The sequence below is a fragment of the Alligator mississippiensis genome, chromosome 2 (assembly GCF_030867095.1).
Source record: "Alligator mississippiensis isolate rAllMis1 chromosome 2, rAllMis1, whole genome shotgun sequence".
NCBI classification, from domain to species: Eukaryota; Metazoa; Chordata; order Crocodylia; family Alligatoridae; genus Alligator; species Alligator mississippiensis.
Window position 1 is genome coordinate 90,750,774 of NC_081825.1, and position 21,085 is coordinate 90,771,858.

General features: G+C 41.5%; 1 protein-coding gene across 16 annotated transcripts in view; it reads right to left on the bottom strand.

Moving 5' to 3' along the window:
* Positions 1 to 404: 404 nt before the first annotated feature.
* Positions 405 to 21,085, bottom strand: part of RAPGEF2 (Rap guanine nucleotide exchange factor 2) — a 333,613-nt gene continuing 312,932 nt past the window's right edge. For 6 of the 16 annotated variants that reach the window (XM_059721919.1, XM_059721913.1, XM_059721922.1 and 3 more), the window contains 11 exons: positions 20,296 to 20,507; positions 20,060 to 20,183; positions 19,236 to 19,259; positions 17,721 to 17,944; positions 16,612 to 16,791; positions 13,100 to 13,252; positions 11,847 to 11,969; positions 10,174 to 10,399; positions 7,198 to 7,757; positions 3,172 to 3,477; positions 405 to 2,362 (listed from right to left, as the gene is read on the bottom strand). In XM_059721919.1, coding sequence (XP_059577902.1) covers positions 2,337 to 2,362; positions 3,172 to 3,477; positions 7,198 to 7,757; positions 10,174 to 10,399; positions 11,847 to 11,969; positions 13,100 to 13,252; positions 16,612 to 16,791; positions 17,721 to 17,944; positions 19,236 to 19,259; positions 20,060 to 20,183; positions 20,296 to 20,507 — 2,158 coding nt within the window. In that variant the 3' untranslated portion in view covers positions 405 to 2,336. The remainder of the gene's footprint in view (positions 2,363 to 3,171; positions 3,478 to 7,197; positions 7,758 to 10,173; positions 10,400 to 11,846; positions 11,970 to 13,099; positions 13,253 to 16,611; positions 16,792 to 17,720; positions 17,945 to 19,235; positions 19,260 to 20,059; positions 20,184 to 20,295; positions 20,508 to 21,085) is intronic. The other 10 variants (XM_059721921.1, XM_059721920.1, XM_014593981.3 and 7 more) reach the window with 7 other exon arrangements.

Below are 21,085 nucleotides of genomic sequence, written 5' to 3' on the forward strand. Positions count from 1 at the left end.
TGATCCCTGCAGACTTCCTGCCTCTGGCAGGGGGGCAGGACTCTATGATCTCATGAGGTCCCTTCCAGTCCCTAATGTCTATGAAATCTATGAAATAAAGTCAACATTTATATTTCTTATGCCCCAAAGGTTTTGTAGAGACAATCAACTGATTTTCTACCTCTAACTGCTTCTGAGGCAGGGTAGCCACCAAATATCGTCCATTCTAGTTGAGCAGTGAAATGATGAATTTTCAGAACATAAGCAACAAAAATGTAGGTTAAAAAAAACTCCACACCAACTTTACACCTCATTACTTGGCAGTATCCCTTTAATATTCATACACATAGAAGTAAATTCTTTTCATAGCTAAATTTTTTCAAGTACGTAGAACACAAAATATGTAAAAATCAATGTGGACTTCATTAATGTTATATTTATTTATTTTCCAGCTTCATACAAACTGGATGTAGAAGCATAAACATAGTACATTTCTACCATTTTCAACAAAAATATAACCAATATGTACAATTATTGTATTAAAAATACAAAAGGGATACAGACTCCACCAATGTCTTTCTAAAAGACATACAGGTACAAGTAGTATCAAAAGTATGAGGAAATCACCAGTTAATTGTACATTCTGCACTTGACATCACAGAGCGAACTGAGATTAGCAGTCCTATGGTCTACAATTACTTAATGCTTATATAACATTTGTGCAACTTGTGATAGAGCTAGGTTTCTGTCTTTCTATATGCACATGAGGTCCATAGCCTAGAGAATAAAACTGGCAAATAATGCATATTACAAGTAAAATTACAAATGCGTAATTGATAATGTGATATATAAGCAAATAGACAAAAGCCAGGAGAAAGAATTAAATAAAGCACTGACATTTTTGATACAGTGAAAAAACACTGCAATTTGATCTTTAAAAGTTGAAGCTATTTACGTTTATCTACTGATCAATATGATCAGCTGAGTTCAATGGAAACAAAAAAACCCAAGACCAGCAGTTCCTCACATTTGAGTACTACTCGGAATGGCAGCCTTCACTTTTCCGGAGTCTGTGCAAAAACAACACAAAAATAGAGGGAAAGGGTCATTTCAGTCATTACAGGGTTAATAGCAGCTGTGAGCAGGTGGTTGCTACACGTTGGCCTTCTCTACACATGCAGTGTTCCATAAAGCCATTAACAGTTGTGACTATTTCTGCATTGCAAAGGCTGGCAAATCTAAACTCATTATTTGTCATTTAAAGGCTTGTTTATTCCCTAATGCCAAGTCAATAAAGGGAGAGTATTAGATCAGTATTAAACAGCTGACAGTAGCTGTGACATCCCAGCTTGCCTTCACTGCAAAAGTATCCAGTTAATTTTTCTCTTAAAATAAACTATGCTTCTAATCATAGTAAAAGAGAGAGAGAGCACAACAATAACTTAAAGGTGGGGTTGCCATCTGTCTCATTCAAATGGGACACTTTCTGCAGTATGCCATCCTGTATTCCACAAGGCACAGGTATGGGACACACAGTGTCCTGTTCTTCTCCACTGGATACTCTCAAGCACTGCATTTACACAAAGCCAGCTGATAATACCAGTAATTCAAAAAATGTACACTTTTGAAGAGTCCAGGATGGGGCACTTTAAAAGTGGAGCTCAGTCTGTCTCACAACCCTTGCCTTCCATTCTGCCATACTCTGCCATGTGATACTCATTTTGTTTCTACGAGCCCAGGCTGGCAACCCTACTTAAAGGTATGAAATAATACTGTACTTACGATGCAGCTGTAACATTTGCTGTCAGAACACAAATATACAGAATTGTAACGAAGGCATTGTAAACAAGCAAACAAGCACTGTGTCCTTGAAGGATTTCAATGCATTTTTCTCTTTGTAGGTTAAAGGCCAAATGTAGTTTGACAACTAGCTTATCTCATTATCGCAATGAGACTAAGTGCTAGGATTGTGATTAAAATCTAAAAGAAAGATTAAAAAACCCTTCCAGGCATTGGGAAGTGCAGCCAGAATTAATCATCTTGATGTGATGATCTTGGAATTTGGAATGATACTGTGTGATGTGGCAGACAGCGACAGTGGTAGCTTGGAGATTGCTGCACTGTGCATTTCAAGCAACACAGTTTGAAAAGTGCCAGGGCGATTTCTTCACAGTATTTCACATGCAAGGGAGAAGGGGGAGGAAGGGGGAGAAGAAGCCCCATGCTGCTTTAAGGCAGGGAAGGAGGCAAATAGGTCCACCATCCTTTAGTTATAGTTCCAAGGCTCCTGTTCTAGGGACATCTTCTTGTGCTCTCCTTTAAGGTGGCTCACTCTGGATCCAGAAAAGCCCCGGTTCTTAAACAGCGGAGACTTGCTCATCTTCTGCAAACATAAGAAAAGAGGGGGAAATTAGTTGTAACCCCTTTAAAACAAAGCTGCTCATAACCAAAGTTTACTTGTGTTCAAAGTCGTCATTTCTCTGTAAAAATTATGTACTTAAATAATCTGAGGTATAAACTGCTATTGTAAATGAAGCAAACTAGCTTTGATTAAGTTTTACTCGAGATGAACTTGTCTTTGCCCTCCTGAAGAATGCTAGGTTGGCACATAAGCATTCAGCCAAAAGCTTCTAAATTTATAACTGCTTAGTGGTATCTTGTGACCTTCCTTGGATGTTGTTGGCCAGAAATCACTCTCTTTTCTAATGCCCTTATTAAAAAAAAACCACAAACGTCTTGCAGCTGAAGTGGCTGGTTAGCTTTCCCTACTGGAAACATCAACACTTCTGCAGGTACAGTGATGTACTCTCCCAGTCACATGCACATGAAAAATACCTGAGGCAGCACTTTTATGAAATTAAAAGTTTTGCTATGCTCAACTGTAAGGTTCAACTCACTAAAAACTGCACATAAAACTTCCTTAAACACAACAGCTTTAAATTAATTTAGCCACTGTGACATTAACAAAAGGAAGATCAAAGAAGTTTTTAAAATGTAGGTGATAAAGCAACATTAATTTATTGCAAGAATTTCTCTCCGTGTGTGTGTGTGTGTGTGTGTGTGTGTGTGTGTGTGTGTGTGTGTGTAAGACATAGCTTCTACCCAGGGAAACTCCAGGGCATGAAAAAGTGTTGATGCCCTTTTAAAATCTAAATCTTGCTCAATATTTGGAAAGTATGATTAGGAATTTACCATCCTCTTCTGTGGAAAACCCTTGGGACTGATACTGAGCAAGACGTGGGTCTGACTCATTTGGTTTATGCCACTGAGGTTTGTTCACAGGCCTGCTAGCTGAAAGACCATGTGATTGCTGCTGCGAAGTTGAAGTCCCATGGCTCTCACATGTTCGTGCCATCATCCTAGACCGCTGAAGTGCTATGTTGTAATCTGGAGGTTTTCTGGCAGGATGAGAAATACTTTCCGCAAAGTCAGCAATGGGTATTCCTACATAACCAGGAGGAGTTGGAGGTGGTTCTCGATACCGGCCCTCTTTTCGGGCTGCAGTAAAGAGAGCAGACTACTATTAGAAATGATGGCTGAGGAAAAACAAGAACAAGTAGAATAAAACTGTATCAGTCAAAACTTGCTTCAGTCCAACAGGTGTGGACCCAAATAAGAGTCAATTTACAAACAGAAGAAGATTCTAGTATTAAATAGCATGCAATGAATATAATATCTTGAAAAAGGAATCATAAGCAGCATTGTTGGCAAAATACAGCATGTGCAGTATGACTGTATTTCTGTCATGTAGGCAATCCTTATGCAAAAGCCAACCTCCAGATTTTAACTTGACAAAATATCTTATTACATACTAAACTGTACACAAAGTAAGTGGACTCCAGTCCTGCAAAAAGTTACACATTAAATCAACATGTTGCATATTAAAAATCAAACAATTTACAGAATTACACACAGTGCAGAATGCATATATAAAATGGACCAATGATAGTAGACTGTTTTAATACATTGCCAGTCCAGGGGAAAAAGCAGGTGCAGCCACAAATTCAAACCACAAAGGATTCCAGTCATCTCATTAAAAATATATATATAATTCCTAGATGAAATGGCAATGGTATGCCTATGGTATTGAGAGTGGGGAAAAAAAACTCTTTCCGCTTACCCAGTTTTATGCTAGTTTCTAATATTATGTTTTTCAGGATACAAAGATCTCTATACGTTACCTACAAATGTCAGAAATGTAGATCAGACAGGACAGGCCACCAATAACATCTGGAAACTTAAGAAACTGGAAAGATCTCCAGAATTTTTAAACGCCATTAAAAACACTGAATGTTTTTAAGATGCTTCAGAAATGTCTGTAGAATTACAGGCAGGGGGAGGACTGAAGTGATGAGAAGGAAAAATAAATCCCAATTTACAGAAAATAATTGTAAGAATATTTATAAGAAGATATTTGGAAATGTAAGTTCTATATAAATGCTACTGAAAAACATGCATTAAATAGATAAAGAGGGAGCATATTTCTAGCCATCTCTTTCAGAAAACAAGCTATAAGAACTACAGCAATATTTTAACATCTAGACAGACTGAATGAGGGCACCAAGGTGAGCACTCTAGATTAGATCTTTGAAAGTGCAATGCTCAGCAACGCATCACTTAACCTTTTGGTGTCTTACTATCTAGTGGAATGTAAGTTGGAACTATCTGCAGTTGTAAGTTGGGCAGTGAGGCTGTCTGCATTTAGTGCATAGGGAAGTCAGGCACCTAGGAAGAATGAGATGCACAAAAGCTAGTGTGCTGAGAAGCCAATGGGAAATGCTGAGGAAATGTTCTGCACTGGTGCTCTCTCAATGTTACCTGCTGAAATGGTTTTGTGGAATATGCAGTGCCCCACGAGCAGTGGGCCAAAAGAGCATCAGTTCTTTTTCTTGTGCAGTGATGCTCAATCTCCAGCCAGCAGGGCTTCCTACAGGTCCAGAAATATGGCAGCAGGGGAGCAGATACACTGTTAATTGCCTTTCCCTCCTGCCAAATTTCTAGACCTGTGCAAAGGCCTACAGGTCAAATAATGTGGCCTTGTGCAGCACAGTGCACCAATGTGCAGTTGGACTGGTACACAGGGTTGTTCTGCAGCTGGATCTGGGCACTTGGGACCAGACCAACACGCAGGATTGCAACTGGTGACCAATCCTATGTGCCAACCTAGCATTGGATCTGGCCTGCACACTCATCCACCCATAAGTCCAGAAGGTCAGGCATCACGGGTCTAATGGATAGAGTATTTGCTAGAAAATAAAAAGACACCTGAGTTCCAGTTTCTTATCTAATGGAGGATTAAATGTTTTACAAAATGTCAGTTCAAATACCCTCAAGGTAGAGGAGGGTATTGAACCTAAGTCTACCACACGCTGAGTGGGTACTGCAACAACCAACATCATCTCCTCCTCCTCATCCAGCTGTGTTTTATACAGGGTCCATTGTGGAAGGTGCGGCCAGTTTACACAAGCTGAATTGAACCCTGAGGTAAGAACATCTGTTTGGTGGTTTTCAGTGGCCCTTGGGTGCCTAGCTGCTCACCACAGCTCAGGTGTGATTACATCATCCAGTGAACTTCCAGAGAACTTCACTGGAGAAGCAGAGAAAGCTTATGGATTGTGCCTCGAAGGTTACAACCTATATTTTTGATTTGGCACCTAATATAGCAGTTTTGTGAGATTTCAGTACATAAGACCTTTTGAGGATCTGGCTCTTCAACTCATAAGGAAATTTAAGCAATAGTACTGACATTAAATGCCAGCAAGAAAATATTAACATCACTGATGTGTTAATGGTCCAAGTGACTGGTTCAAGCTGTTGCACATTCTCATTTATTATTTGAAAAGAAGTTGGCTAAGAGGTGATCATCTCCTACAAAGACTTACTCAAAATAATGCAGTATGAAATACATTACTGTTCTCTCCCTTGGCTCAGGCCCCAAATCTTATGCTTTCTCTTCCTTTCCTATGTGTTTCTTTCCTCCCTTCCCCCCTCATTCCCATTGCTTCTTTTTGTGTTTTGGAGAAGATAAGAAATCTGTATTTCTCTCCTGCCATTTAGTGCCTTAACCACTCTCAGTCTTAGGACAGAGCAGGATATAAAACTAAAAAAATAAAACAAACAGATGGACTCTGATTTGCACTGAACTATAGGGTTGACCCTACTTCATCCACAATTTGCTTCATTACTTTATTTCACTTTGATCCCGCTCACTCCTTTTCCTATTCACATTTGAAAACAGCAGCCTAACTATATTAATAATCTCGACATACTGACCTACAGCTGAATTAATGTCTAAATGACAGGTGTAGAGGGCCTATATAATTGAACTGACCCAACCCACTAAGCTGCATCCTGGTGCTTCTCTGGTGAAGTGGTATGTTGGGTATAAAAATGCAGGAGCAATTTCTCCAGTGGTGCTGGACTGGCTATAAATTTCACTGGAGCTTTCAGTCTTACATTTCTTAAAGCTTTATCAGCTTGAATATTTTAGAAGTAGGCCCCCTTGTGGAATGCTTGTCTGCCTTACATGACAGCCAGTCTGGAATCATACCTGTCAACTCCCATCTAGCATCATGTTGAATGAATGAGAGGTGCAATATTAGTCCGGCATGACCAAGACCCTGGATGCAAAGACCTGTCCTTCAAAGTTTAAGGAAATTCAAATCTGCATCCAGTTTGAGGCACTGACCCAATCATAAGTTATTCTAAGAGAAGGGCAGTGTGAAGTGGTGAAGAGGGCTGAGGGAATAAAATGACCCCATTTTAGAGGTGATAAAGTATCCACAACTACTACTAAAATTGCAAGGACCTGCAAAGCAAAGCCCTTTGGGAGTAGAAGGTGGAAATCAGGCCACATTCCCAGCAGTGCCTATGTACAGACTCTGAGGCCTACGTTAATCATTCACATTTGACAATAGCAGCCTAACTATATTAATATCTCGACATACTGACCTAGAGCTGAATTAATATCTTTATGTTTTGTGACCGCTCACAAAATAAGAACAAGTGGCCACTATTACTCAGAATGAATAAACAGTATAAAACTACATTTTCCCTTGCAGTAAACACTCAATTATAGGGCAAAATTTGGAAAAAGACTATGAAGTGACTGGTTTTGCTATAAAAACAAATCAGTAGAAAAGAAAATTATTACTACAAAAAATCCAGGAGTATATACAAATTAATAGATTGCTTCCCGGTAAACAAAACTTAACTTACCAATAAGACCCTTTGCACTACTTGATGATACCGCTATATGAGCAGGCATGGAAGCTGGCTTTGTCTCCTCTGCTGTTACAGATGTTATGCTACTGGTTTCAGCTTCAATCGATACATCCTTCCCACCCCTCCGCTTTATGGTACCTGTATCACCTTCTGAGTCCTCGCCCCAGTAGCCTGTGGAGGATGCCCAGCTTGCTCTGGATTGTGCTTGATCAAGGCCCTCCCTACCTTGACTCTGCCTGCCATACTTTGGGCCATGATCGGGGAACATCATCTGGTCCATATGACTGCCTGAGGCCCACAATCCTGCCCCATCTCCTGCATTATCGAAATGAGCATGTCCAAAAGGAAGAGTCTCCCAGCTTCTCTGGTGTTGTATTGTCTGTATGTTGTCATGAGAACCGCTTGAGCAAGAAGTCCAGCTGCCACGACCACTGTCTGCTGCATCAAGTGAAACTCGATCCCCCTGATCCTGCGATAGCTCCTCTGTACTGGGAGAAGAAAGCACTGTGGCTCCAGCATACAGGCCTCTGTTCTCTGACAGTGGTGCATATGAACTGCACGTGCAGTGAATAAGAGAAAGAAAGATATTACAATGAGGTAGTCAGTGTTAATCAGTAAATAACGGGCAAAACTGAAACATTAATTATTTCACAAACACAAAGAGAATTTGATAGTAAAGGGGAAAAAAGTGATGGAGGCATCTCCTAATGCAGCTTTTCGTGTCCATGAAAACCTTAGATAATTTGTACTAAGTATTAATGACATGTTTGATTTTGAATACAGGACATTCTCTCTTAAGATCATCCTTGACAAAAAGGTCTCCAGCACTCACTAAATAGGCATCTCAAAAATGTGGCCTGCTCTGTGATTCTATTCAAAGGTTACATCACAGCCTTGACATTGGCTTCCAACACGGGCAGACAGTGTTCACATGTACAGAATAAAAGTATCCTGCCTGATAAATGGCTGGATTTCCTATAGCTTATGCCAGGTGGGGATTATGCAAAGGACTGGTGAGCAAGGAACAACTGAGCCAAAATTCAGGCTTTGTACCTTTTGAGAAGTTTTGACATTTTGGATTTGGTTTCAAATACAAATAAAATCAATTTTTTTTTCAGTATGCTTTTGCAAGTCAGATTTTGTCACAAGTTTTGTTTTGGAAACACCAAAGCATAGTATTTTGAAAACTATATAATTCTGCCTGGGACCCTGCAACTGCTGAATGAACCGGAACTATCAATTGCATAGCAGCAACAAAACTAACCAAAGAAAAATGTCAATTCTATGCACCAGCTGCGCAACTCCCAGGACCCTTAGCTCTGGGACATCACCACCACGTAGATTGCTCCTGGGTTTGAGGTCTCAGTGTCCCAGGCTCCTGCACTGGCTGACCTGGGATTCTGGAAAGTCTGGAGGTTGCCAAGATTCTACAGACCCTGGAAGGATGGGTGACTGATGCCGTCTTAGTCAGGGGGGTACATGCCCCCCTGCAATCAGTCCTACCCAGGACCATAGGGGGTGGGGGTCCCCCGTGGCCGATCTTGCTGCCCGGGGGACCCCCGCAGCCAATCCCGCCATTCACTCCAGCCGATCACTGCAGCTGCTTCTGGGAGTGGCTGCAGCTGCTGGGGGGAGCGGCTGCAGCAATCAGCTGGCTCTTGCAGGGGGGGGGGCACCATCGCTCCCGCCTGCCTATCGCCTAAGAAGCAAGCGCAGCCAGTCGGCAGGTGCACCAGTGCTTAGGGGGTACAAGTGCACCCCCGTGCATCCTCTACGCGTCGCCACTGCCTGGAAGTACAGTGGCAACTCAGTAGCTCATCACAGATCCAAGCAGGTTTCCTACACAGCATTTTCATTTGCTTTGATTTATCCAATCTAGAAGTGTTTGGAGCCAAACAATGAGTTTAATGAATCAGCATTTTTCTATGAAAGCCTCTTCAGTGAGAAATGAATACTGACTAGCTGTAAAGCTGGCTCTCACTGAGTTTGCACAAATCATTTGACCTCTCTAACTCGGTCTCCCTTACCAGCAGTACAAAGATACATAATAACTAGAAGTGCACTAATACATCGGTCCAATATTGGATCGGCACCGATATAAAGAAAATTGATTACATCGGAAATTGGTCTGATGTGGCTGATAATTTGGCTGATTAATGCCCATGCATGCGTGCAGCCACAGCGCAGCACAAGGCAGCGAGGAGCACAGCCTGGCAACTTGGAGAGCTGTGTGCAGCTTGTAAGTCTGTTGTGGTGGAGGGGAGGGAAGGGGTATGGGGGGACAGATCAATGCTCCCTGTGGTGCGGGAGGGAGTGGGGCTGGGGTAGGCACTGCCCAGCCAGGGTGGAGTGGGTATGGGATGGAGCCATGGCTCGTCTGGGAGGTGTGGGGAGGGGGAGTGGTTCCTACCACTGTGCGCACCCCAGGAGGCTGGGGGGGGGTAACCCCCCCCAGATCTGTGCAGGATGGGGCGGGCTGCAGCTGTGGGCTGTGCCAGGCTTTTCCTGGTGGAGGATGGGAAGGAGTGGCTAGGCCACACTGTGCTTGGGGTGGGTGGCAGTGGTTCTGGGACAAGAGCTCCGAGGGGGGGGGGGGGGGGGGGGGCTGCAGCCATCCCAAGTTTTGCCATAACCCCCCCAATCCCCTCCCAGAGCCACATGCCCCAAGCGCAGCCCCCACCCCACCCCCCCCGGAAGAGCCCAGCATGGCCCCTGGCCCCAGCTGCAGCCTGCCCTGCCCTGATACAGGGCACATGTGTCTTGAAAGATACAGAACAAGTATGAAGTGATTACTGTTAATGCTACACACATTAGTGCAGGGTAGGAAGAGGCTGACACATTTTCTCAAGAACTAAAATATGTGAGGAGATGCGATAGTGATTTAGATGAAAGAAGTAGAATTTTCCTTCAGAGGGGAGAAACATTCATAAAAAAAAATTCTTTACAAGTGTAAACATGTAAAATTCCTACCCTAAACTGTATTGATCTGGTTCAATCATGGTTCTTCTATCAATCCTCCCCACACCAAGATTAGTTTCTACGATGCTGACAGAATGCCTCTGTCTTCTCTCATCATGTAACGAGATTGGCATGGAGTCAAAAGAGGAATTGCTGACAATACTAGATCTGGAAGAAATTTCGCTGTGACCAGAATCTGAAAAGTTATCCACTGTGCCACTAGGAGCCAAAGTATAGCCTGCATAAGGAACAGCATCACGTTAATCAGGCATTCCAAGTTTGCAACCAAAAAACTTGTTACAGACATTTTCAACATATGATAGACATTTAGTATGACTGTTATTAGAGTACGTAACATTTTGAAAGCATTTCTTTCATGGAGAGCAGCAGTGTGTGAGGCAAAAATAATGCAATGGGACCTTTAAACTAATATGCATTTTATTTCTGATTAGAGTTAAAAAAGTGACAACATGAAATATCTGTATTTAGAAAAGTTTGCCCCTTTCTTTACAGAATCAACACCTAGTTTGTCACAAGTATATGTTTGGATCTCTAGCTTTATGTGAAAAATACTCTTCTTGATAAGAATTACATTTGCAAGTTTATGCATCTAAATGCTCTCAAAGATTAAAGGGAGTATAGACATGTGGCTGGATGATACCAATATTCCATGTAGATCCTCTCCTGCACACAATTTTGTCTGCTCTACAAAGCTACATTTCAGGGGTGAATTGCAAATAGAAAATGAAAACTACATTAAGCATAAATGCCTGTGCTGAAGGCTCCTCCGCTATTTAGGCTGATGAAGTGCCTCCAAAATTTTTACACTCACCTTTTCAAAAGCTGTCATACTTCTAAATCTTGGTTGTATTTGGTAAGCGATTAACATTATTTATACAATAATGTTAATACCAGGCATCAAATGGATTGCGGTGAGGCTTTTTGGATTAAGTTTATCCAAAAATGTAAGATTGTCAGACTTTGGGATACCATCTATGGTTTAAGCCATGCTGGATAAGAGCAGAAAGTTTTTTGTGTAAGTTATTACAACATAATGTTGTATTAATGACCTTCCAGTTAAGTTAAAGGTCACTCAAGAACATATATTTGTGCATAAACTAAGTTTCCATTTTTGGTTTGCCGTTCACCAGTGAGCTTTAAGGAAACTTCAACTGAGCTTCTCCCATTCACACTTGCTTAGAATATAGCCCCAACATTGCCACATATGATTAATTTACAAGGGCATATTTACAGATGTTAATTTCATGATGCCATTAATCTTGAATATGCTTTACGGTTTAAAATCATTTTCATATTTTGTTTTTCCAAGTACACAGTACTGCTTCCTCTCCATTTAGCTAAACATAGAATCCTGATTCCTTTTTCAAGAAAAAAAACCCACAGGTGTTGATCAAATGTGATCAAAATAATGTAGATTTATTCCCTCCTAAAAAGTTATTGAAAAAAATATATGCTGAGATCTTACAAAGATTAAAGCAGATTATCAAAGCCTTTTCTGCATAAGATCCTCCTCCATCTCAACTACAGAAAAGATCACTTAAGCAGAGGTTTGGGGTATTTGTCTGTGCTTTTGAGAGGCATTCTCCCTCTCTCTTTTTAGAACTCTCTTTACCCAATTGTTCTTGTGATTATTCTTTCCCTTTTTGGTTCTAGGTAAACCCCACCTATCCCATAGGTCCGTGACGCATTGTTATTCTTGTTACTGCTCTCACTTCCAAGAGAAGAGGAGGAACTGGTTAGGTCCGACAGTCTGGAGCCATAAGATCTCAGCTGATTGCCACTGCCACCTAACAGGATGAGAAAAGGGTTTAGATATCCGTTTGACAAAGAAAATAGAGTGCAATACCCACATGAACTGCATGAGAGTTTCAATTTCTTAATCTGGTCAGAATTACTGCTACTCTTTCAGAGGCCAACGTTCTTGCTGTGTGGGAGTTCAACTGTGACCACTCTCATTCCCCTTCCCTTTAAATACAAGCCACTAAACTGATTTCTATATTTATTTAAAAAGACTGGAAGGAGAACGTAACATCAACGTTACAATAGTATAGTCCTACGTCAGATATTTCTAAAGTGGCATTCTTTTTTTTTCCCCCACATTTTTTTTTTTTTAAATAAAAAAGGGCAAGTATCTATGTTTTGTTTTTTTGGAGTTTTTTCCCCCCTCTTTAAATCCAATGAAAAAGGAAACAGGATAGAAATTAAACTGTTTATCACAATTTCTAAATAATAATCCTTTTCAAGAAAATAGAAATAAATGCTGATTTGGGTAATCATGCTTGGAAGTACTCTTACTAAATAAATATTTTATTGAATAGTTTTTATTAAAGTAACTGAGCAAGAAAGCTTCATTGTGCAATACTATTCTTCAGATATTTACCATTAATTCTTGCAGTAACCATGCTGCAAATAGACAGAAAATCTAAAGCACCGAGGGTCTGTGTCTCAAGCCAATCTAGGCAAATCTGTCCTTGTATTACATGGATTTCTCCTCATCTAGCACAACTGCACAGCAGCTACACTGGACTTCAATCTTGTCAATTCCTACAGCAGTAAGCAGTGGATTGAGTTAATGCACCCACTGTTGCCTTATAATGGCATTGTAAGGTCAAAACATTTCACCCATTTATGCTACCATTGGCATAAAGCAACTGAAGAAGGGATCATGGTAATTTGACACAACAGGAATGCAAGTTGTTTAGTACATGGGGTCTAGACTGCTTGAGACCATCTTCCTGTCTTATGCTAATGGTTCCTAATGCCTCCATTGGAGTGCTGCTGCTGTGCTCCCTGGCTGACCTTGCCCATGACAGAACGTAAGTGAAGGATTCACTACGTCTCCATAATTCTCTCAAAGCTATTTCTAAAACCGGGAGGTGAAAAGAAAAAGATACAAAATTTAGTATGCATCTTATACCTTTTCTTGGAGAGCTCTGTGGTGAAGTGGGAGGAGAAGACATCTGTGAAGATGCATTTGATATTGTGTCTTCAGCTTGTTTCTTGTGACGCTCCAAACTTCCTTCCTCAGACAAAGAAAGAATTTTCTTTAAAGCTTGTGGTGAGTTAATGCCTTTAAGAAAGGAAGAATGGAAATATATGCATAAAATCTCAAACAATTATACAGTGTGTTATTAAAGGAGGACACTGTAAATGGTAAAATGTTTTTAAGCATTTTTCTTTTTTGATCTACTGATACTAATTTCAATAATAAACATTTTATTTATTCTTTCTATTTATGGTATATTGTCTACTCCTACATTTTATTCAGCTTGGAAAATGAAAGCAGACCAGTCTCCTTCAGATTCTGGACCAAGTCCATTAGCTAACATGCTGTTGTCACTGGGCTTCTAGTAGTTCACTTAAAAGGTAACTTTGTAAATGTTGTTCAGGGATATACTAATCTATAATCTGGGATATAGCATCATCTCGATGGCTACTAGAATCCTGAAAATCAGAAATGTTAGAGATGCACATCCTCTGACCGATCCAGTTGTTTTCTGAATGGTTATATAGAAGGATCTCACCTGCTCTTCAGTTCCTAAATAGCTTACAAGGTCAAAAATTAAAAAAAGAGCTAAGGCAGATCATGGGCAAGCATAGATCTGGAGAGGTAATATATTTTTACAGCTGTCTTTCCCTGGAGAAGATCTAGGATATAAAGACTGACGAAATCTTCTAAAATAGACATCTGATTTGCACTTTTTTTCCTCAAATGAGAGAGCTTTGCTGCTGAAAAGTGTAAACAGAGCAACTTTGACAGATTTGAATATTTTAGGGTTGGAAATGTTCTTCAGGTATGGCACAGAATTTGTCTTTGACCTGATCCAGAATTCAGAATTATTTGATCAGCCCAGCCTAATTGGTTTTCAAAATCCTTCCCACCATGAGCAAAAGAGGACCGACTGAAGCATCACAGCTAATTCAAGCAGCAACTAAGGAACTTGAGTAATGCTAAATTACTGCTTGCTTATTTGGTCTCGCTAATTCTCCCTGTGACAGTCTAAACAATATGTGTAGAGCCCGACAGCAGATGGAGACAGAACAGAGAGCAAAGCTCTTTCAAATTGTTGCATGTATAGAGACATGGCTAGCTATTTCTTTGTGCTAAATCGATGTGGGCAGTTATTTGGGCTGGGGGGGCCACTTAGGGAGTTTTAGTAAGCTGTTGTGGACTGGCGGGTGGGGGCGGGCAAGATGGTGGTGACCCAGCACAACAGGAGAAATGGGAGTACTCAGTGCAGTACTGGCAAGGGAGGGAGGGGAGGGCGGCCATTGATCCTACCTGGCCCAGACTCTTCTGACCTGCACCCATTGCCAGGGATACCAGATGGAGCAGTGGGTGAGTGGGCTCTTCATGGAAATAAACCCAGGACCTCTGTGGGCAGGGTGTGCTCAGTCAGGCAGATGGGATAGGGCTGCAGGTGGGTAGGGAGTAGTGTTTCAGAAGGGGATGGGTGGGCAGGGCTGAGGCCAGGATCGCAGGGTGGTGTCAGTGCAGGGATGGGGCCTGGGACAGAGCTGTGATCCTGGACACTGCCCCCTAAACCTTCCTATAGCCTCATCCCATCCTCCCAGGTGAGCGTGCACTACTCACAGAGGTCCTAGGCTGGTCTCTCTGTCGACCTGCTTTGTCTGTTATGCCCAATGGTGGGTGTGTGGTAGATGGACTGAGGTGCTTTGGTGGTGGGAGCCACCGTTGCTGCTGCTGCCAGAAAGATGAGTCCAACCATGCTGCATACCCAGAGGCGGCAGGACATGCACCATGGCCTGAGCTGCCACCTGCACCTGGGCTGGAAAACAATACCTTGGAGGGTCAGATCCAGCCTGTGAACTGTATTTTGCCCACCCCTGCACTAGGTAGTGGGCTATGCTGAGCACAAGAGAAAAGAGTGGGAAAGAGAGGGGAGGCAGAATCTTAGTTAAGGTAGCACAGGCTTACCCAAGGACTAGAGGGTAAGGAGGAGCGGAGTCCCCTCATCAGCCTCCCCATATTTCCCTATGACAGACACTGCTGCCACAACAGCAACGTTAACTCTCCACAGCTGCCAATGAACTGTGTGTGGTAAAACACTGTAAAATCCTTAATTCTGTAATGTCTGTGAGACACTTAACCCAGTAGCTGCTGGCTGTACAGCATGGAAAAAGAAGAAAGGCTGATGAATTCGATGCCTACTCCAAACTGCAGCTGCAGCTTCTCCCCCCCGGATGAACTCAAGTTGAGCACAACCCCTTGCTACCACTCAGGAGTCTCCCCATCTCTATTCCACCTTGTGTCCCAGTTGCCCGGCCCTAATTATTAGGGCTGTGTGAAGCTTCAGGTACTGATTCAATTTGGAGGAGATTTGGCCCGATTCAGCAGCCAAATCTGAATCAAATCAGGAGATCAACAGAAAGGTCTGAATTGATCCGAAGCCTCTGAATCGATTCAGAAAAAGATTTGGAGATTCGGTCTGTCCCTGCTTGCCACTGCAGGGAGATGGATCCGGACTCCATGCCAGTAAGTATGGGATGGGGGAAGGGGGGGCTGAAGGAGGAGGGAGGGGACCATAGGGGGGGATCCCTGCCAGGCCCCATCCCCTGCCTACTCCCCCAGTCCCCCTGGGGACCCCTCAACCCCCACCTGCTCTCCCAGCCCCATCAATGGCTGCCCCACCCGGCTCCAGCGTCCCAGCACTTATAATTTAAAAAAAAAAAGCCTTGCACTCACCAGCTCCTGCCAGGCAGTGGGGGTGATCCCCGCTGCCCCCTACTGCCCCGCACTGCATGGGGGGGAGCCTGTCATGAGCCCCAATCCCCATCAATAGCTGCTCTGCCTGGCCCCAGCATCTGTGCTTTTAAAAAATCACTGCACTCACTGGCTGCTGCAGTGGCCATTGGGGTCTCTGGGAGCTCATGGCAGAGCCCCCATGCAACATGGGGCAGTGGGGGGAAGAGGGGGTTGCTCCCTGCCTGGCAGGAGCTGGTGAGTGTGGGCTTTTAAAAAAAAAAGGAGCTGGGATGCTAGGGCTGGGTGGGACAGCCATTGATGGGGCTGGGAAAGCAGGCGGGGGATGGGTCTGTTTGATTCAGAGATTCAGTGATTCACTGAATTGAATCTCTGTCCCCCGAATCAGCCAAATCCAGATCCAAAGCAAATACTAGCCGCTTCACACAGGCCTACTAGTTATGCTATGGCCTGTATAAAACCTCTTCCTAGTTTACCTGGCTTAGAAATATCCTTTCTGAGAATTGTTTTTAAGGTTTCAAGTTATAAATGAGAAGTTAGAAAATAATCTTTGCCATTGCAACTAGGTATTATACCACATTTTGACTAGCAGTGTTCATTTGAACTACATTTTCAAACCTTTTTATTGCTTTAAAGTTACATGCTCTTGAATTGCACAAATAAATATTGGAGTCTTGAATGACATGCACTCTCATTCTGCTTACCAAATGGTGGGAGGTCTTTCACTGGTACTTTCTTACGAGAAGGATAAAGAGAGACAGCGGGAACCTGTAATGCTTGGTTTACTTTATGCTGCTGCTGTGTTTTCTGTTGGGTTCCTGCCCTAGGAGCCACTGGTGATGTTTCTGATTTCCCAGAACGTTTGTCCCCTGGATTCTTCGGTACTTTGTAACATAAAGAAGGAAACAAAGAATGGATGACTACTACCTACTAATATCTCAGGATTCAGGACCAGAAAAATTCAAAGGTTCTAATTTTACTTAAAAGGGTCCGCAAATACCTTCAATGATGAGTATAATTCATGCTTGGCCCAAATACAACTCTTCTTTTGGTAAATAGATAGCACCTGCACACCTATCCAGCTAAAATTTTCTAGGTGTTTCAAGTCATTCACCAATTTTTAGATCCTGTGCAACTTGCCAGATGTAAGCATGAAAACTCCATGCACATCCTGGAAACATTAGTTACAAGACAGTGTAGGGCTAGTAACTGTTTGATCCTGCAAGTGGAGTGGCAGAGGGTATACTACTTTTGAGCCCAACAGTCTAGTGGTTAGAACCCTTGCCCTAGGAGTGGGAGACCCAGGTTCTAGGCTCTCCTCAACCAGAAGGGCTCTGAACCTTCATCATCCACTTACCAGAAAAGTGCACTAACAACCAGGTCATAAATTCACCATTACCTGCTGATGCTGGCAGCCAAGAGCAAGAGCACCCATAATGTACAAAAGCGAGAGAAAAGGACTGTCCCTACTTTGAATGAGGGCTGATCCTGCATTGAGCAGTGGGTTGGACTAAGCAACCTCCTGAGGTCCCTTCCAGCCCTGCTAATTTTGTAAAAGGGCATTAGCTCCTCAGTGGCATTGGTAAGGGAAAGTCCTTGTAGAACTAAGCACTATGGCATCCAAAAAAATACTGGTCAATGGGGCAAACTTAATATATTCTGCCAACATTGCATCTTTTACTTCCTGAAAATTTTCACGGACCATATTTTGTTTCTTCGAATTCCTTGCTGAGAAAAAAAAAATAAATTCCATATAGGTACAAGTATCTAACAGAGCTACTATTTAGAATCCTTATTTAGTGAAAATGCTCACGTGTGTTAGTGGCTGGCTCACATTGCAAAGACAGTGTCTGAAGACTCTCTTCATCCATTTCTAGATCCAAATTAGAGAGATATTGCTTCACTTTCCGCGCCATCTGAGCATCTTCATACAGCTTTTTGGCATTGAGGAAGGAGCTGCGACGAACCCGCTTTTTGTGACCCCCTGTTTGTGCAACATCTAGCACAGCTGCATTTGTACTGCCCTGGCTGAGAGACCTGGAGTGAAGGGGGAAGAGGACAAAGATGTGACTTAGTGCAGCACTATGTTAATTAGCGAATCTGAAACATGCAAGATTGCATGACAGTCAGTCTATGATCAAAGCTTACATGCCTCATTCCAGTAAGTCAAACAGCTATAACAGATAGAAGGATGAGGGGTCAAGATATATCATTACTTGGTTAAAATAATATATATCTAATTAAAATAAAATAAATGCCTGGAACCTATTCTGTTCCAACTAAGCAATGTCACTTCACACATCTAGAAAAGCATTCAAGCTTGTTCTCTCACATAAGTCAGCTACTGCAAAGGCCGGAGCATTAAGAAAAGCTCATGCAGCAAGGCAATGCTGACAGACAACTGTAACTAAGCTTCAAACATAAATACATATCATCTAGAAAGGGTTCAGAAAAATGTCTTCTATGTCTTTTAATATTGTTGTTTAAATAATTCATTTGTGATAAAAGACTTTTTTTAAAAATAAAAAAATTCCCTGAGTTGAATATGATAAAAGATTTTGTTAAATAAAATGATCTATTACAGAGGTTCTCAAACTGTGGTCCGCGAACTCCATTCAGGTGATCTGCAGAAAGCTTGCAGAACAATTAGGAATATCTGTACTTGGCCCTGCACTTGATTCATTTTTTCTGATGATGGAGATGAAGCGGTCCGTTGAGACCCTCAGCAGTTTTCAAGTGATCCGCAAAAAAAAAGTTTGAGAACCACTGATCTATTAGTTTATGAGGAAATAAATGTCATGCACATTTTGATGTGTATATGTATGTATGGAAGCAATTTATGGTTTCTGATATGTTATAGGTAACACAAATAGAGGCTGGTTTGTAGGGTGAAAACAAAAGTTAGTTGAGCTGTAAAAAATAAAGTACTTGATTTTTATTTTATTTTTTAAATCGGTTCCTTTGATCATCTCAGCTCATTTGTTAGGTATAAGTCAATTAGTTGCAATTTTTTTTAGCTGTATTATTACTTCTCTTTGCCCATTTTAGAATGACCTTTATAGTGCAAGTCAGCCTGGTGAGATTTAAATAGAGTTCCTGGGTACACTAAACAACCACTTTTTCCTTATCTCAAAAATATTAAGAAATAGTTTCACAGCTCTTGTGTTTGTGACCTTGCAAGCAAAAGCACCTTTTGATTAAATGTAATGTCAGTACAAAAGGGTTAACAAAATAAAAAGAAGTCAAAGCATCAGAAAATTAAAGATAGTAGGTAGGAAAATGCAAAGAAAAGAATGTATGTCTGCGTATGTTGTCTCCAACCACTTACCCCAAACTCCTCCATTTCTTCTTCCTGTAAGTAAGAGCCAGGAAGAGTAAAGCATGGGTTTAGAAAGAGACAGAGAAAGATCACAAGCTCAGAAAGAAAAAGACCAGACTACAGGACAAGCAGTACTAGAAGCTCAAACAAACATTAAAACAAGCCTTATCTCAGACACACAGTCAGATATTAAAATCTTTTTCTAGTTTAAACTAAGTCTAACCTGAACCCTTGAACTTGTTCTACACATAACCAAAGATAATTTATTTAAAATATTTCCTGCAATGCTGGTTTATTGCTGTAGTTTAAGTATTCCTACTTGTAGCACAAAATGTTTCAGACTCACCTATACATCAACATTTCAATCAATAAACTCTCCTTTAATACAGTACAAACAAGGAGAATCTCTTCAGCCTATAAACTGGTGAGATATAATCACAGTCGTCTGCCAATGAGAGAACAGAAAAACCATCCTGTCCATGGTAAGGTTTATAAATTATTCTAATTTTAAGACTTGTTTTTAAACATATACACAGTACAAAATCATGATTAATTAAAATTGGTACAAGTCAGTGTAAACAGTACTACATCCATGGTGCTATTATACATTGAGTGATACAGAAAATATATAACCTGCTAGGGTAACTGAACAGTCCCCCCATTGCATACAATGAGAGCTCAGGCCCCTAAGTCTCACATCTTTCATTATTCAAATCTGCAATGTTTCTTTTGTTGTGGATATGAAGGGGCACTAAAAAGAACACCTCATTTCATTATCGATACTCAGCCTTTCATCTCAATACATTGAAACTCACTAAAGATAGGAAACTTACCTAGTCCTGAACATTAAAGCAGGATCCATGTTAACAGAAGCCATCCTACCAACATGGCGAATTTCTTTTGCAATCATTCTCAGCTTCTCAAAATTAACCAAGCCCTCCACTTTTGAGTCATTTCCTACAATCAGCAAAGGGGGGGGGGGGGAAAAGGCAATTAGCAACAGCATTAGCTGCTAGCTGCAAAATTAATTTCCATCAAGTAGTAAAGAGCTAAAGGATTTTGTGTTTACCTTCATGAAGGAAAGTAAGGTCCTTTTTGATAACAGGGAACAGAGGAATAATAGGCGGCTGTAAGTTTTGGCTGTTTAGAACATTGCGATATTTTGCCATGTTCCTAGATGGATCAAACAAGTCTTGAAGATCTTGAAACAGCTTCTCATATTTGCTTGGAAGCTTTTCCCAAGTGGTGCGGAGCCTTGCAACAGGTGCCAAATTCAGGCCACTAAAACAGTTCAGAAGGGGATTTTTGTTTGTGAGTTTTTGTTTTGGTCCAGTTAAATAAGAATTGTGCGCAAAAATCAATAAAAAGAGCCATAACATCCATATATAAAACTTTGGAGCAGAAATACCATATGTAAGGCCAAGTCTGTACAAGACTTGTACAGCAATATAGCAATAAAATGCAAAAATGCCAGTAAGAAAAAAATGTCTTTTGCAAATGTGCATTTTATGAGAATCAACTGTAACAAGTGACAAAACTGACACAATATAATACAGCAAGACAAAATAGAAAATATTTATAAGTGACTAGAGATTATGTACTAACTAGTGAATTGCCCGTAAAGAATGACAGATGAATTTCAAACAACGCCAAAGCTCACACTAGTCAGGTAATGGTCTTCTCACAGTAGCCAGGAGCCCAGCTCCTGCTTTTCTTCAGCTGTCCCTTCCCTCTACCCACCCTGCAATGCCAGGCTCCCAGTGCCCTTAAAAAGAGTTATGAACAGACAGAGGCAGATGGACTAATCCCTTACACACACACACACACACGGCTATCCACCCTCACTATTCAAGGACCGT